Source organism: Parus major, chromosome 2, assembly GCF_001522545.3.
Source record: "Parus major isolate Abel chromosome 2, Parus_major1.1, whole genome shotgun sequence".
Taxonomy (NCBI): Eukaryota; Metazoa; Chordata; class Aves; order Passeriformes; family Paridae; genus Parus; species Parus major.
The window spans coordinates 66,780,838-66,799,848 of NC_031769.1; the positions used below are offsets into that span (position 1 = coordinate 66,780,838).

The 19,011-nt window shown below is 38.6% G+C and overlaps 1 protein-coding gene across 1 annotated transcript; it reads right to left on the bottom strand.

Annotated features, from left to right (window-relative positions):
- Positions 1–12: 12 nt before the first annotated feature.
- Positions 13–18,946, bottom strand: BPHL (biphenyl hydrolase like). The gene is made up of 7 exons (XM_015617703.3): positions 18,763–18,946; positions 15,748–15,851; positions 13,675–13,841; positions 9,376–9,529; positions 7,000–7,131; positions 3,280–3,403; positions 13–293 (listed from the first exon to the last, which is right to left on the bottom strand). Exons 1-7 carry the CDS (start codon positions 18,933–18,935, stop codon positions 206–208), a joined length of 942 nt encoding a protein of 313 aa, XP_015473189.1. The 5' UTR covers positions 18,936–18,946; the 3' UTR covers positions 13–205.
- Positions 18,947–19,011: the final 65 nt, after the last annotated feature.

A 19,011-nucleotide genomic window follows, 5' to 3' on the forward strand; every position in this document is an offset into this window, starting at 1 on the left:
ACACGTCAGAAATCTTGCACTACAGTGGTATGCTCTGATCACAGAGGCTTATGTATTCTTAAGATGTATGCTTCTCATGCAAATATGTTTTATTTTTTTCTTACAGGACTCAAACCTATCTATAACTGCATTGAAAATGGAAAGTCAACCTTAATTCCTGAACAAGGCAAAGGCTAAGCACCTCTGACTTGTTCTACGGTACATGTCAGCGTAGAAACTTTTCCACTTCTCTGTTGAAGTCATTTGCAAAACGCAGGTGTAAATTATGCTTTCCTTCTGGCATCAGAAGTAACCTTAAAAAAACCACCAAACACTGATTATACATTTTATCCTGTGAATATAGGTAATTAAAATGCTTGTTACATTTTCCTTGCTCTTGGTTACCCAGTAAGGAATTGTAGTAACTCATATTTTAAGTACGGTCCCCATGTATGTGGTTGGAATGTGAACCACAACAACAGTTGGAACAACAATCCTGCTACTTCTCCCACTCTGGGGAGAATGGAATAAGCCTAAACCAAATTTTTGTGTCCTAGACCCAGTTTCTAGAAAACTTTCTGATGATCTTCAGAGAAGATAAGATTCCAAAACTTATGTAAGATGCACCTTTGAAAGGTATGTAAAGTACCGGAGTGCTTTTGCCTCTTTCAGAGAACAGTAGGTGTGCTGGGCAGGGAAATGTGGAGTTCTTGTCATTACCCAAACTTGGTTAGTACTTATACTTTGTCTGATCTTTCTGCAAAAAGACAATCCAAAACTAAATCCATTCATCCATTAAAATAAAAAGGGAAGTCAGTCATTCTCTGGCTATACCAAAAGCTTAGAAGTAGTACCTGTGAATAAGATTAAGTTTTTATTATATAAATATGATTTTTACATGCCTAAAATCCTAATTACTTTTGCTTTCTATCTGAGACAAACTTCATACATCAGGGATATACACTTCTTTATATGGAGGTGGAAAATTCTTTAGATTGTTTTGTTTTATTGTATGCTAACCAGTTTCAACAGGCCTAAAACAATTTTGATAGTATGTTGCCTTCATTTTAAAGGTGGTGACAAGTGCTGTTTTGTTTTGGAAAAAGAGCAGCAGCCTGTGAGCATACACAGCTTTTCTAGTGAATTGTGTCTGAATTTTATCAAGTTTGTTTCTTCAAAGATAAGCAGCACACAGTTGCACAAAGCACTGTCCCATGCTATTTCCTATGGCTGCTAATGTTTCCTACTACTGTAGTGCTACCAAACTGCAGCCATAGCATGTGAATCCAAAATGATGGCACACTCTTTGACCATGAGAGAAACCAGCAATGTATCTGCACTATAATCACAGGAAGCTTTTTCTACTTTACTAGTAGATAAAAATCAAGGCAAGAAAAACTGATGGTAGAAGCATGTATTACTGGAAATGTACTGAATTTAAGCTTTTCCTTCTGCTTCACAAGGGAAAATGTCCTTTCCAATGAAACCAGGGAAAAATAAGACCATTAATTTCAGAGAACACCATTAGTCTGGTTTCTTTTCTGAAAAATATGCCTACAGGGGAGCACTTCAGCACAAAGACAGTCAAAGAATCACTTTTACATTTTATTGGATAGCAGTTTCTAACAGTGCTTTTTCTTTGACTTGTCTTCCAAAGAGAAGCTATCAGATTCTTGTCTAGTTTCTTGGGATAATTTGCCTTAGTCAGCATCTGGAGTATTTTGGAGCTCAGTGAAACCAAGCAGGATGATAAGTGTTCTGAACAGGGCATGTAGGAGTGATGAACCAGAAGACATTAAATAAAACACCTGCATGTGATTGTTAGGAAGATCTCTTGTTCTCTCCTCTAGCAGTATGCATTACTATGATCAGCAGGACTGACTTTGAGATATCATTCATTTTTGCACTGAGATGACACCAGTGAAACAGTTCCCTACACTTTGCATTCATAAAAATGCTTTCCCCTCCCCTGCCACTACTTCTGTTCTCCAGTGCTAATCATCACAGTCTGTTACTAAGTAGTAATAGAATGCTCACGTTTGTGTGCAAATTCATGAAGAAAATTCAGCTGGTAAAATCACAGCTTTTTATAGGAAGTGCTTCTGGAATTTTCAAGTTCTGCTGGTTTTGGCTAGGATTGAGTCAATTTTCTTCACAGTAGCTGTTACAGGGCTGTGTTTTAGAGTTGTGCTGAACATGGTGTTGATAATACAGAGATGTTTCTGTTATTGCTGAGCAGGGCTTGCACAGCATCAAGGCCTTCTCTGCTTCTCCTACTGCCCCACTAGGGAGGAGGTTGGGGGGGCAGAAGGGGTTGGGAGGGGTCACAGCTGGGACAGCTGACCCCGACTGACCAAAGGAATATTCCATACCATACAGCATCATGCTGAGCATACAGAGCTGGGGAATGAAGGAAGTAGGATGTTTGGAGGGATGACATTTGTCTTCCCAAGTAACTGCTATGTGTGATGAAGCCTGGATTTCCTGGGGATGGCTGAACACCAGCCTGCCTCGGGATGAGTGAGTTAACTCCTTGTTCTTATTTTGCTTGCATGTGTGGCTTTTGCTTTAGCTATTAAACTGTCTTTATCTTAAAAACATGAGGGTTTTTTTTTTCATTTTTACTCATCTGATTCTGTCCCTCATCCCATGAGTGGAGGAGGCAGTGGTACTGAGTTGCTGTCTGGGGTTAAACCACAATGCACATGAAGCAGATGTTTCTTGATATTTTTCTTGTTTATATAGTGATGTTTTTGAGAAAACCTGTACATTTTTTTCCTCATTCTGCTTTTCTTAAAAACATTGAAAATTCATAGGACAGCTGGAAACAGAATATTTGAGGTTGTTCACATTGATAGAGCAAACAAAAGTAAATTGTGTTTCTCTCTCTAATAACTGGGAATCTCTCTCCATTCATAGTATCCAAATTCTCTGTTCTGCTGAATGGAACAGAAATGAGGTCTCTTACAGCAAAAGGAATGTAATAGTCATAACAAACAACTTTGCTTGCTTTGATAAAGCTGAGGGAGTAGTGGTTCTGTTTGTGTAGTGGAAAGAGGAAAAGGAACTTACTTGGTTTCTCTCAGAGGGCTTTAGGAAGGAGCTTATTAAAATATTGTACTTTTTATATTGCAAGAAAAGTCCAGCTACTCTATTTCCATTGTAACTTGCTAGGGAAGTTTAGAATAGCTCTCTGTGTGGCAGAGACAACTTGTCCAAATGCATTTTTTTTTAAACACTGGGTTTGAACTACTTAATTTCTCCAACAACAGTTTATAAAAATTCCATCATTTAACTTACCGAGAGCCTTTGATGTGCTTATGAATATATTCTGCATGAGCTTGTGGGACCAAAGGGTCTTTCTCACCATGAATTATAAATGTGGGACATTTAATATCTGGCAGCAACTGTTGGCAGATATTACCTAGGGAGAAAACAAACGAAGGTCATGCTTCAGTTTAAAATTGTATGAAAGATGAAACTGCTTCCGTAAAGGACTCTGAACTCAGTTGGGTTCTAGCTATTGCCTGTCCTTGTGGATTGTGCGTGATTAATCTACAGAACTATGTAAGCAGGATGATAATTAACATTTCTTTTTCCAAAATCTTACTTCACTGCAATTTGCTCCATTAATGGATACTAGCACAAAAGGATACAGAGAATGAAGTACTTTTGTTCCACATTTCCCCCAGGCTCCCTTTGATTCTTCAAAGCCAATACATGCATCTCATTCCCAGCTTTGTTCTTTTCAGCCTTAGAGTCTTCTAGCCCTCATTTAAGCTGCATTTTGTTACAATAGTTGTCAGGTTACCAGCTTTGCTACTTTTTTGGAACAAATTAACCTAGGCTGTACTTACACCTGTTGCACCTCCCAGGCCCTTTGCTGTCAGCAATGCTCTAATTGAATGACCCTGGCTGGATGCCAAGCACCTACCTAAGCCTCTCCATCACTCCGCTCCACAAGGGGACAGGGGAGAGGAAACAGAAATAAAGGTTCCTGAGCTAAGGACCAGGAGAGAGCACTCACTAAATACCATCATGGGCAAAACGGACTCAGCTTGGGCCTATTAATTGAATTTATCACTAACAAAATCGGAGCATGATAATGAGAAGTAAAACTAATCTTAGAAACTTCTTCCTGGATTCTACATCCTGTCCCTCTGTGGTTCAGGGAGATGGGGAGTGGGAGTTGTGGTCAGTTCATCACAAGTTGCTGCTCAGGGAGTCCTTCCACTGCTCCAGTGTAGGGTCCCTCCCACAGGAAACAGTTCACCATGAGCTTCTCCAACACGAATCCATCCCACAAGCAATGGTTCCACACAATCTGCTGCAAGGTGAGTGATCTTTGCACAGGCTGCAGTCCTCCAGGCACAGCCTGCTCCAGCATGGGTCCCCCCACTGGGTCACAAGTCCTACCAGGAGACCTGCATCAGTGTGGGCTTCTCTCTCCTCATCCAGCATGGATTTCCTACAGGTACAGAGCCCTCTCTTTAGCATACACCTCCTCTGGCATGGGCTTCTCCATGGGCTGGAGGTGGATCTCTGCATCCCTGTGGACCTCGATAGGCTGCAGAGGCATAGCTGCCTCACCAGGGACTGTACCATGGCCTGCAGGAAAATCTCAGCTCAAGCACCTGGAACACCTCCTTCCCTTCCTTCTTCACTGACCTTGGTGGCTGATAGTTGTTCCTCCCACGTATTTTCACTGCTCTCCTCTGGCAGCAGTAACATCTGTGCAGTATTTTTTTTTTTTCCTCCTTAAGCATGTTCTCACAGAGGTGTTACTGGCATCACTGATTGCCTTGGCCTTGGCCAGGGGCATGTCCATCTTGCAGCAGGCTGGCATTGGCTCTGCTGGACACGGAGGAAATTTCTAGGCATCCTGCAACCCCCTGGTACCAACACCTGGTCATGCAAACCCAGTACAAATGCATAACCATTTGATATAAATTGTACCAAAACTATTCAAAGGTTATTTCCCCTGCCCATTCATAATTTTATGCTTACTAGTCATTAATCTCGTTAGTAGTAACTTCAATAGTTTTGCTTAAAGACATTTCTGAATTTTCTCCCCTTTTTTTCCTCATTCCTTAGTAACCCAGTTTCCAAACTCATTGCCTAACTTCCCACATTATTGCAAGGGAATCTTTAGGCAAAACATCCTTGATGGGCTTTATGTTCCATTTTTCTTAGAGGTAACTTTGTCTATTTGTAGTTGTCACCTTGCAACTACCAACAGCTGTAAGATTAATGCTCACACATACACACTTTCCTTAGCTCTAACGTCAGAGGCTATTTCACATTTTTTTCAATTGTTTGATTATTTATGCAGCCTTTGCAGTTCTACTGGTTAAATATTATCCTTTTGAACATTTTACCCAGTCCTCTAACAGCTGCAGAAATGTTGACTGTGTTTCAGAACAAGCACCAAGTAAATTTAGGTTATTTATCTAGGATCATAGTTGGCAGTTAAACTATTATTTCCTAGTTTTCAGTCCTATATTTGTACTATAACCATTAAATTATACGTACCCTAAAAGCATGGAACAGCAAGAAGAATCTTGGATGTTGTGACTTCATACAACTTATTCAATTTCATTAAGTGTTGGCTCCTTCTAAAAGTTCATTTCTTATGGTATTTCACACTACAAGCTGTCTTATTCTGGGAAAATAGTCTAGTTTAAGAAGACCTTGAGTTTTTGACCAACGTTGGCTTTGCTGTCCTCCTTTTATCTCTGATGGGTTTTATTAACACCTTTTCTTATACCTTTTGTATCTGTGCCTTTGTTGCAGTGTCTTAACTTTAATTGCAAGGTGGTCTGTTTGTAATCAAAGTTGGAAAATTTGTTTTCTCCTGGAAAGAAACCTGCAGTTTGATAGCTGCTCATCTCTTGCAGCAAACATGAGGCTTCTCCTAATATCTGACCCAGTTTCAGCATCTAGGTAATTAAGCTCCTTGTTACACGTTTCTTGGTGGTTTATTTTTCACAGTCACTTTATCTCAGTGTCTGAGGCGTGTGCAGACCGTGAAGGGATTCCACAGCCACAGATTCACCAGCCTGGGCTTTTCACTTCAGAAAAAATATAGTTTTAAGGAGATTCCAGAAAAGGTAAAATAAAATCGGAACCTAATTTGTTACATCACTCTACTGGGAGAAATCCTAGTCCTGTGTTGATCCTATACGAAAATTTATGGAAAAAATAAGACACGAAGGAATGTTTTCCTTGTAGTACCTGCTGCCTGTTAATGTACATCACCTCCTAGCTTTTATTATGAGGCTACAGGAAAATGTGTATAAGAGCTACAAACTGTATTTTTCATATGTATTACTGCTTTAGGTGAATTAAAAGCAAATTCCCTCTGAATCAAAATAGAATCACAGACAATTATTCATAATCTCCTTGCTGAAAAGGTCTGTGTAGAGTAATTGCAGAAATCTTGAGGGATAAACAATTATATTGTCTAATTTAACATTTTTTTGTTTTATTTTTATACACCTGAGCTGCTTCAATGGTGTTTTTAAAATCTGTTATTTTAATTGAGTTCTCAAAATCTGAAGTCCCTTCTTTTTTGACTCACATGCTTCAAGGTTTGAAAGAGTTATTCAGCTTTGTTTTGCAAAAGGTGGAAAGAGCATGCCTTACTTTTGGTACACCTTAACTATGTCACCAAGAGATAATTCTTTGACACAGAGACAGAAGAGAGATTCTACCTGAGCAGAATCCTTCCTATTTAGTCTGCACAAAAGCAGTGAGTTAATAATGCAGTTTTGTGGCAGAACAAGAGGAGAGCCTTATCAGCTCATGTTTTCTGTAAATGTTTTCCTCCTGTATCTTTCTGGTTCTGTGAACTATCTAACGAGTAATTGTGTTATTCCTGAGTGTGAGTCAGACCCAGCTTTTAATGCCATATGCAGTCATTCTTTTACTGGCTGCTAGAAGTACTGTTAGATTTTTTTTTTTTAATCCAGAGCTGCCTGCTACTCTAATTGCCTCAGTTCAGCATTGTGAAATCCTTACCATCTGCATTTTCAGCAAAGCGCGATATTCCATCTACCCAAGCCTCACAGGTTTCAGCAAAGTACTTATGTCCATATAGCTCTTCCAGTGGTTTCTTGACCTTTTCACTCCATTTTGAAACATCTCGGATGCCTACACAAAATAACATTGAAATATGTTATGTCCTTTCCACCAAAAAGGTACAAACCACACCTAAAATGGGGAAGTTTTCAAACCAGACTGCAAATATGCATTTCAAACTTGAAACTGCAATGCATATTCCAAATAATTCATGGTATGGAAAGGGCATAAAAAAGACAGCTGTACAACTTCTGCTGTGGTCTTCTGAGTTGTAGAGGAACATCTTGTTATTATGGTCATAAGGAAAAACAGAAAAAACATAATATTCAATGGACTCAGTCCTAAAACTTCTGATGGTTCTTTCTGGAAGGCTTTCACAAGAGAAGTTCAAGGACTACCTTGTGCATAAAAATGTTCATAACAGTGTGCTAGACCTGGCAGTACTTTTTTATATCCTTTAGCCTTTTACATTGACTCATGGATGGAAGTTCTTCCATGGCTCCTACCAGCTCTCAGAGGAAGGAAGTTCTTAGTAAGACATTCCAGCAGACTGACATCATGGTCCATTTGCCATAGTTTTACACAAAAACAAGTGACTCAGTAGAGATCTGTGACTCATGGCAGACTGGCTAAAACTGTACAAATAATCTGACATTTTAGTTATTTGTCAGTTATAATCTGACATATTTAGTTATCAGATTTTCCCTCTAAAATTTTCAGTACTGCTCACAAACTAGATATTCAAAAGGGTTATTTTCACTAAACTGTATTTCAGCTGTACAGCTTTGTACTGACAGTCTGAAACAAGGCTGGCACAGCAGAGAACAGGACAGTACTGAATCATCAAACTGCAATACATGCCACTAGCAAAGGTTTTAATTGGTTTCAAAAGAGAATTAAGGGAAGAAAGGAGTGAGGTGTTAATTAACAAAGAGAACCTGTCCAGCCAAATTACAAAGGTAGCAGTGACTGAAAGTATTTTATAACAGCATCTGATGGGAAATGAGTCTGCTCACCCCAGGCTAGGTGCTACTGAATAACTGTTTCCTATATAAGACCTACTGTTTTATCCTTGTGGCTGGCATTAATTTAAAAAAAGAAGGGAGAAGCCAATGTTGAAAGGACATAGATACCAAATCAACTAATTTCTCTTCTGTCAAACCCTCCACTGCAGCTGAGATGCACTGATGAGCTAATTGTAGAAGACTTGTGCTGATACTCTCTGAGCTCTATCAGCCAGGGAGAGATGTTGAAAGCAACAATCCACAAAGGACAAAGACCAATGTTGCAGTGGGTGCTCCATGTAAATAGGACTTCTTTTTTGTTGTTGTATTGTTTTTTATTAGAAGTATAAAAACATATAAAGAAACAAAGTATTTTACAGAGCTAAAAAACATTTTGCTTTCTGAACCAAAAAATATATTACTACTACTACCACAATTTTTAGTTTTAGTATAGGTGAGGTAAATACAGATGTGAAATATATACACTTGTAACTTTGCTGAAGCCAGAGATATTTCACAGCTGATATAAACCAAACTCCAGTCACTAAAATGAAACTATACTGGGTTACATTTGTTGAGAGCCAAAATGGTTAACTATTTTCATTTCTATGTTCAAAAGGAAATTACTGAGTTCACTGGCCATTTCTTCCTATTTTCCTTTATAGTGAGAATGATCTCGCATTCTATTTCATGTGTGGAATAAGGATCAGAAATCCCATGTTTCTTTACTTTGCAAAGGTTTTCTAATGATAATAATTAACTCTGAAGGAATGCAAGTGGTAAAGACAACTTAAGACATTTATTTGAATGACTCCTTTACTTCCTGAACTTGAAAGGTAAGTTATGAACTTGTTTTCTTACTGTCTATACTATATAGGCCCTAGAGGCAAAAGCTGTAATGAGCTAGCCCAGTGATTATCTGTGGATGTGGCTTTAAAAAGGCTGTGCAAGATGTGAGATAAGAAATCAACCCTGGGGTTTGATAGTATTATTTGGAAGTTATTTTTAGGAATTTGTTATAACAACAAAAATTTCACTTTCTAAAAATTACTGATAAACTATTATAACTTGTGCTTTTCATGAGGGTAAGGGCTTGTTAAAAAATCTATTCTATTACCCCTAGAGTAATTGTCTGAGTTTCTCACTATAATTTAATCTATCCCTATACTTAGCAATGTAGTGAATTTTGTATCTTGTCTCTTCAGGTTTCTTCTCAGTTCTGTCTCCACTTAGCTGTTACATGACTAAGATTCTTGGGTCAAGTAGAAATGAAAATAATTCATTTAGAATACGACATGCAGTTCATACATACCATTGTAAATTCTCACATCCTCTTGAGTGACACTGGCATTTGCTCCCCAGACAACCAACTTGTGGATAAGATTTGGGTACCTTGCAGCAGCAATGAGTGCTGTAATTCCACCATCACTCCACCCCAGCAAGGAGAACTTCTTAAACTTTAGTGCCTTGATTCATACAAGAAAGTTATTTGCAAATCACTAACTGGCTTTACAGCCAAATGTCAAATATTTCTTGTAAATTAACTGTACAGTTTTAAGCACAATACTGCATAGTTGAACTATAGTGAGCTTTTATAATTAGAAAATAGTTTTCTTGCTATACATAAAAATACTAAAAGAAGTCAAATATTTAATAAACAAATTACACCTGCCATTTCAATTTTCTATAATTCTTTAATGAAACAGACAGTAGTCCTATTAGATTCTTGCTGTGTTTTAAAAAGAAAACAAAAAAAAACCTCCAAAAAAAGAAAAATTGATTTAAAATGGAGAGTAAAGTCGTTTTCAGAGAAGCTGATCATATGAAGAATCCATGGATTCTCTTGGTGTGAAGTTGGCAAGGACTTACCACAGTGTGGATAGTAAGCAATCCAAGATTAAGCTAAACTTAAGAAGAGAAGTGTAAGACTTGAAGAATGGAAGCCGGTGATCTGGTTTACTGATGCTAGCTGAGCTAAAAAACCAATCTGCTCTATAACAAACAAAAAATGCTTTAAAGTATTATCTAAAGGATTGCATCAAATTTTAGTTGCTATTTCACATTTTCTGAAGCTTTTAAGTGTGTATTTTAAATGTAACTTCATGGTCAGTTGCAATTCAAAACATTAATAACTAAATTCCTCTGTCTTCAAAAGGAAAGCTCAGGGCAAAAAATATGACAACCAAGACCTTAATTCATTCTGACCAGTCACAAGACCCAAAGGAATGGCATGAAGCTGAGTTGGGGGAGGTTTAGGTTGGATATCAGGAAAAGGTTTTCTACCCAGAGGGTGGTTGGGCACTGGAACAGGCTCCCCAGGGAAGTGATCACAGTGCCAAGCCTGACAGAGTACAAGAAACATTTGGACAATGCTCTCAGGCACATGGTGTGACTCTTGGGGTGTCCTGCACAGGGCCAGGAGTTGGACTCGATGGTCCTGATGCATCCCTTCCAACTCAGCATGTTCTGTGATTCTACGCTTTCTACTAGAATTTGAAACTTCTGTTTCTTCAAAAATTCCTATGTGTGGTAAGGAATACTGTCAGTCACAGGAGAAATGAATTTGTGTGTGTTATGTTCAGTGGGGAAAGAGTGGAGAAGGTAAAGGCACTCATGAGAAAATACATCTGAAGGTTGTGGAGGAACGATATTCAATAGTTAAGCAATACTTGAAGTTTTGCATATAGGAACTGCAGTTTGGGAACTCATTCACAAGAAAATATATTTCACAGTGATTTTTGCTTTTGTTCTGCAGAAATTACAGTATTTTAGATGTAATTAAGGAGGGTATTGTACTTTTGGAGGAAAAAGAGCAAGTTAGTCGAAGGAGTTGCTTTGGTGCTTGGTGGTGTCAGAAGTCCAGGCCTGCTTTGTTGTGACAGAAGAAAGCAAAAATGCAGGCAATGAGAAAAACAACTACAAAAGACAAAAAGAAGTTTTTACTTTCCTTGTAAACTTGATGCTCAAGTGAGGCATAACTTTACTAATCAACTCAATATTTAGCAGATTTCTATCCCTATAAGGCTTTTCTGATTCTGGCTTCTTCCTTGGTATTCTGCTCGCTGTAGTTCTGACCAAATTTAGATTTCACTCTGCAAAGCTATTATTACTAAACAGAAAGGAAATAAGGTAGGGGAAAGAAAGGGACATGTAAAGAGCTGATAGCAAGGAAAGAGAACTTGGAATATTTACAGCTGATCAGAAGTTGGCTCTGGTCTAATGAAGAGGTAATTAATCTGTATACAACTTTCACTATTGTGCTGCTGAAGGGTTCCTGGTATCTTGGCAGATTTTGGGGGTTGGCAGCAGTGCTTGTAAAGGTCAAGCTTTTGATTTTGCTACTGTTCCCCTACTGCCAATAGCAAATGATGGAGCTCAAAGTTGGCTGATGAATGGAATAGCTGATTAAATTTTTTGTTCTTCGTGCCAGGTTATTTGAGATCTATTTGCTTCCAGTATTTCTTGTGTTTACTAGTCTTTATCTTGATGCATTCTTTGGGGTACCTCAGGATGCCTTTCCAGCAGGAAGAATTTAATTTATCCTTTGCAGCCTTCAGAAAAACAATGTGATGCAACAGATATGCTGGACGAGACATGCATGTTTGTTTGCTTGAATTTTTAACTATTTACAGTACAGGTCACCAACCTAACATGGACAATAACCTGAAAGCTGGTTGCACAGCATAGTTTTGTGGGTGATTTAGTGCTGCCTTTACTCAGTGAGTTAACAAAATTTCTTTTGAAGTCACCTCCTCCATCCCAGCCTGTGTGAAATGCAATCCAATGACCACATACAACAGTGAGCTGCAATACAAGATCACTCTGCACTGCACTTCTGTGTATCACAGGGAGTGTAGCACAAGCAAGTTACAGTTGATCTACAAAAACATAGAGAAGCCCAAGCCCATCCTTTTGCTAGGACAATGGCTCTGAAGAGTAAGAACTTCTTAAATATCAACACTAATTATTTCCCTAATGATTGTTTTAATGCTATTGACTTTGCTAGCATTAGACATTTGGGTGGAGGGCAGCAAAGTGAACTTGGGTGCATTATGCTCCTTTTATTTCAAGCAAACTCCTTCACATAACACAAACAGAGATACAGAACAATGTCTTCTGCATAAAGGTGCTAAATACCCTGCAGAATTTTAACTTTTGTTATTTCACAGAAACCTTGCATCACTCACAGCTCCAGCAGACACCAGAATCTGTAGGAGACTAGAACAAAGGTTCTGAAGGCTCACTTTTTTGGCTGATTGTAGGTTGGATGTATATAAACCATTATATTCTGGAAATCATAATTGGAATGATTCATAGGGATTTGTGTGATCCTTTATAATATCCAAAAATAGAAGCAAGTCACACAGGATTGGTAACATTTTAGTAAATTGTTATTATATGCTTATATTGAAAAACATCTTCAAAAAACCAGGATGCTATGCCTCATTTGCTTTGGCAGCTCTAGAGATTGGTAGGCTGCTGTCCTGTTTGTCTGGAAGCTAAATGGTTACATTCCCTTTGGGGAAAGCTCTGTTTAATATTTTGCATTTATTACTATTTGAACAGAGACATAAAAGGGGGTTACAACCATTTAGACTGCAAGTTTGTCAACTATTCATGGCAGCATCTTTATTTTCTTTGCTAGTGTAGCAGGAGAAATTGAAGATTTACAGTACAGATACATAGCTTTTATGGTTAGAGGGCAAATCTGTGTCTTAATCCCGATTCTGCTGTCAGATTTACTTTGTTTCACTAAGCAGAATACACCTAGAAGGCCACATTTCCAGTTTCAGATGGGTTTTCAGCAAGGTTATTGCTTCTTACAGAAATAGTTGGACTGTCTGACTCTTGCCTCATATTTTCTGATTTTTAATGCTCTGCCAACTTTTTTAACATGACCAAAGAGACGGTACATCTTAATATAAAAAATCCAGAATATTAAAGCTAAACCAGAAAATTGTGTCAGAAGTTATAGGACAGAATAAAAGAGGAACACAGAAACACAGATTTGAATAAAAAAATCTGCAAGAAGGAGAAATAATAATAGCTTTAGGCCATATTCTTTATAACTACAATAACTGTATTAATTAGTAAGACTAGGTATGGTCACAGGAAGCCTTTGATTTCCCACAAAAATGACCTCAGTAATATGCAGTAAAATGCAAAGCATCAAGTTAATTTTTAGAATCAAATGTTTCTTAAAATGGACTGCTCAAGGCAGAATGCCAAGATTCTATTCAATAGAAAATTTTCTAAGAGCCCTTCAGTATGGTAATCCCTTCAATGAAATTAATTTGCACAGACTTTGTTTCCTGTACACACATTTAACTAAACTTATATGGTTCTTGGCTACAAACCTCTTAGAGCAAGGTCTTAGAATAAAAGCATATTGCTTTATATTCATTCCCACTGCTGAACCTCTATGCATCTTACAGACTAGGTGGAAGGAAATATTTTCTGGAATAGTGTGTATATGCTCACTTTTTAAGCCTTCATTTGTATGGTCTTTTCATAATCTGCTGTCTACTGGAAGCAATGTTCCTCTTCAAAATTTAAGGAAAACAGCTTTAAAAAGAAATAAAAGAAATAATAAATCTCGTAATAGATTTACCTGCATAAGATCCACAGCATCTTTTGCATCCCTCTCAAAGAAATCTGGAGGAAAGTCTCGAGATGGAGGAATAGACTTTCCATATCCCCGAGGATCCCAAGCAACAACTGTGAAAAGCTGCTTATTCATAGACTTGAGCTGCGGTCCAAAATCAGTTTGACCACTTCCTGAAACATTAGAGTTTTTCATTTTTATTAAGCACCATACTGCACACATAGTATACATACTCTAAAGGGAGAGTGGGGAAAACTTGTAACTTTATGCCAAATAAGAGATTATTCAACATGTGAAGTACTCTTTAATTATAACTATTCATTGCTACTCTTAGACAGGAAGTGCCACAACTAAAATCTTTAGAAGCATCTGCAGTATGTTCTGAGCAAACCATTTCTGGTAGGTTTATCAAGGTTATCAAGAACAGTGCCCTCTCATATGATTAAATACAGTATCTTAAACTGAGTTACCTGAGTAGGGATTTATCTTGGACAGATTTAAAGAACTAGCATGGTCATTGTTGTTTACCTGAACAATACAGGTGAAACTGAGAAGGCAGGAATATTTTGCTACAAATTTGTAAGTGAAAAGCACTGTGCCAGACAGTTACTATCTGACAAAGCATCTCCATGAGAATATTGGTGGTTAAAACTCAGCTGTAAATACTTTGTTGCAGGAGGAGACTGTGGTGACACAGAAGCATAAAACTGTATATTTTTGTTTTTCTAGTATGTAAAAACAAGCAAAATACAGCCATTTTTTCTGATGCAGGACCATTTATTTTATTAATGACTCAGAACTTCAAAGGATTTAAAAATTAAGTACTCCTGTCTATTGCACTAAGCTATTTGATTAAAACTTGTTCAAAATCAATGTGCTGAAATATAAAATTTGTTATCCATTGCTATACTAAAAAGGCCATTTAAAGGCATTTAAGAGATTTTTTTTTCTGTTTCTTTGGAGAAATCTGTCCTCAGATACTATAAACAGGTCAAAGTTATAAAAGAGGCCTTTCATAGCCTGCAATGATGACATACAATAATGTATGCATAAAAATAATAATAATAAATAATTATCAATAATAATAATATTGTTCACAACTAAAGAAATACATTATTTCTGTTTAGAGTTTGCATTGGCAACAGGATTTCTAGTTTAAAAAGCTGTTTAAAATCAATAGATTGAAACATATGACTACTTGAAGGATGACTACACCCTCCCCTTGAGAATTCTTTGAAAGAAAGAACCACTTTGTGAAGACTTGAAAACATTGCTGCCAAGAAGAACAAATGTTTCCTGCCCTTCAGTTCCTGACATTTTATCATCTTATTCAGCAATTCAATGAAGCATTTGCCCAACTCTCAGCACAGTAACAGTCCTACTAACAGCCTGCCATGAACTGTTGGTAAGTCTGATGGATCCTTTAGAACTGCAAGAACCCAGAAAAATTAGGCCGTGTTAATTTTAAAAGGTTGTTATCAAAAGCAGTGGTTTCAGTGTACAGACACCACTTAGCTAGCAGAACCTGTTGTCCATCTCAAAAAACCACCTAGAATCTTAATGATGTTGGCCTGAATAAACAAAATGTGAAAATACATCTTTAAGCAAAAGATAAATTTTAACAGTGATTTTTTCACAATAAATTTTAAGAGCTACACTAAATCTATTAATTCAGTCGGAATCCATCCAGCTTCTAAAGAGGAATGCATAATTCAGTCTGTGTAACAAAAATAACTGACCCGATTTTCCTCCTCTTCTGCTATTTTCCACTGTGTGTAGCTATTTGTCACCTGTCTGGAACACTGCCTTTTCACAGTTAAATCCAAAAGTGCAAGTGACCACTAGGTAAGTTAAGACATTGTATAAAAGGTGCCTGGTAAGATAAATGAAATCTTCTAAAAACTGATGGCAACAACTTTGCATTTTTCATTGTAAGTGTAGCAATTATTTTTTTTTTTTAATGACAATGCTCCATAATCAGGTGTTGAATACATTACAAAATAGTTTAGTGCATTCCTGCTTGAGACCAGAGAGATAAAGAAGTGGTTGCTCTACAAAGACAAGATAAAATCTCCAAACCTAGCATTCCTGGAAGCAGAAGAACGGCATGGCTTCCTTCTCCTGTTTGCTGATAATGCAGGTGGACTCCATTCACTTGGATTTTGGAAGATGTTATTGAAGTACTAGGGATAAAGAAAGAGCAGAGAAATAGCAAAACATTCAGAGTTAATTTGCATTACTACCTTGTCACTCCAGGAATACAGAATCATGAATTTTCCTAGATATTAATGACAGCGCTGTGAGATTTTAATGGGCTGCTTGCCTTTCATGGGTACACAGAAGATTAAAAAAAGCTTCTCAGGAACAGAGAAGTATTCAGTTGTGACCACTGTGTAGCATTCATACCTAGGCTACAGGGTTGGGGAGGGAAAACTGTCTAAGCAGTGCAGCCAGGAAAATATAAAGGCACCTTTATGTGGCTACAGAAACATTAAAATAAATACATTAGAGAGGAGAAACCTCATTCTGTCACAGCATAACTTCCAAAATGGCTGGTGTTCACCTTGCTGTTATTAAACTGAGCCTCTTCACCTGCCAGAGAAACCACAATCTATTGTTGCTGCTCCTCATGAACCACAGGGTCTGCAATGAAAACCACTTTGCACTGAGATAAGAGCGGAGAAGAAGAATGTGATAATAATATTTCTGTCAGTGTAATCTCACCAGGCAGTAACGCTTAATTGAAAAATACCACATGATCAATAAATCCACCCACTAAAAGATCACCACAGAAACTGACTGCACAGGCCATCTCTCAGCCCCAGCACTTAAACCCCGACACTGATCTTCAGTACAAAGCAAGACATATGTGTAAATGCAAATCAGTGACCTGAGAAACCACATCCGGATACAAACCCCTAGCGAGAAAGTAGCACAGATTCAAAGCAGCTTCTTAACAGTATAAACCATTACATCCGTTCTCCCAGGCAAATTTGTGCCCTTATGGTTGCAAAACATCTTTTCAACAGCCTAACTCATTTTATTTAAAGCTAATATGATAAAAATCTTTATTTTTGATTAACCATAATTTTACCTAGATTAAATATTCATGCCCTATGAATTCAATCGCTGTGAATTTCATGTGCATAGAGACATATTGTTTTCTGCTCTTAGATATAATAACAATCTCTATTCCATTACATGTACTAGGCAATTCATTAACAATTTAATTGTAATATATAAAGTCTGAACTACTTACAGTATGTATTGAGTTGAAAGTGGTGGATTACAGGTAAAAACAATCCCACAATTTAAACCCTTTTCACAAGAAAAATGAACAATAGCTTGCAACTCAGGTTCCCAATACCTAAGTGGAATTAAACCACAGGACCTCTTCAACACAAAGCCAATTTTGGTTTTACATAAAATCTTGGGTCTATGTAACCCATATCATGCCACATGTCTGAATAAAAGCAGTGACTGTGCAGAATAGTATCAGCTCCTTATGTGCAGATCCAATTTGAGAACTGGAGTACAAATGCAGATTAGTGGCAAGAGTACAGCTCAAAGAAATTCATTGTGTAATTATAACTTCAGTGAGTTTTGCTGAATTGCTATGCTAATGTGATCCAAATGATAGTTTTACTGTGATGCTAAGCCTCCTTAAGGTCTGTGTATCACATTTGATGATACACAGTTCAAATCTGCACAATTCAAATTCTGCACTCATAGTGACTAGCAGTTGTGTCTTGCCCCCTTTTTTGAATATTGACTTTCCCTTTTTTTCTTTATAAGGTTTTTTATTCTTCATATGCCATCTTTTGTTTGTCTTTAATTTCAATGGGTATTTTATGATAATTCTCACCACAGTATATCAGCACATTGCTCTTATTAAATTTAAAAAATTTTGTGATCAGTTTTTTGCTTATGATTAAAAATTGCCAAAACTGTTCAGTTTGTAACAAAACAGAAATAATCAACATCTTGTTACCTTTTTAAAAACCAGTTAGCAACGTACAGTTTAACAGACAGAGTTATATATTCTGCTTTCCTGATTCAGATTTTTTTCACTTAGTTCAATGTTTTTAGGATTAATTATTAGCCTCAGGGGCATGAGAATTTTGCTGACTCTGTGATACTTTTCCATTCTTGGATTATGCCTCGGTGTGAAGTCCACTGAAATCCAGGAGTTTCGTGCAGAAGGTATTTTCAATACTTTTTGGACTAATAACAAAAGAGTTGGGTTTTTTATGCACAGTTGTATTGGAACTGGCAACACCTAAGGCATACTTGGTCCTCCCAATACCAAAATTCTGCGAGTCTGAAATCACTTTATCAGAGTGCTTGTTAGCAGGATGACTTCACTTCTGCTAAGTTTTCATAAAGAATGTTTTTTTCGTTGGTTGACAGAACTGAAAACTCTGGTAAAACAAAACAAAAAACCCACCCTGGTATTTTGAATTAGAAATGTTAAGGTGTACAACACTTTGAGAAGCACTGGATACATACTGCCTGTGTTTATCAAGGCAGCACAGATGCAGACTGGGCACATCTTGTGCTTCACCTCGCACTCTGTAGGAGCGCAGCTTAATCTGGGAGCTGCCTCTGATCCAGTTGTGCTACAACACCACCTGCTCCCTACCTGTGCTGGGGAAAAGAATTACGGTACTATGCCACGTTTTCCTCAATAGGATCCGCGAAATAAGCAATATGGTACAGATTAGATACACGTGTTCTCCTGGCGACATCAGCGACCTCCAGGGAGCCCCTTAGCAGCAGCAGGTGGCCGAGGGGCAGCAGCGGCACGTCCTGCCCTGCGGGGACCGCCAGATGGGGGGCCTGGCCGGCACTGACCAGACGGCGCTGCGGAGCCTTCCTGGAACGGATCCTTGCAGCGCAGGGAAAGCAGGAGCAGGCTGCTCAGGACACTGCCCGAGTCCCCACTTCGTCACCTCCGCCCTCCCGATCCAATGCACACCCCCTCTGCTAAAACGCTTTGTCCATCCCGCAGCCTGGCAAATATCCCCTTCCCCAAAGCGCGGGAAGGGAGGAGGGAGCTGGGGAAAGGGAGAAGGAGGCGGCTGTGGATTTTACCCGTAGCAGGCACCCGGTCCCCGGGGCGTGAGCGGCGCTGCCCGGGCGGGCGGCTGCAACTGCAGCAGCGCCAGAGCCCGCAGGGCCCGGCCCGTGCTCCGGCAAAGCATTGCACCCAGCCAGGCCAGCCAGGCGGGGAGGGACGGAGACGGGGGGGCTGGCCCGCCTCCCATGCCCTGCCCATGCCGGGGAGGGCTGAGGGCCGGCCCGCCTCCTCTCCCGTGCCCTGCCCATGCCGGGGAGGGATGA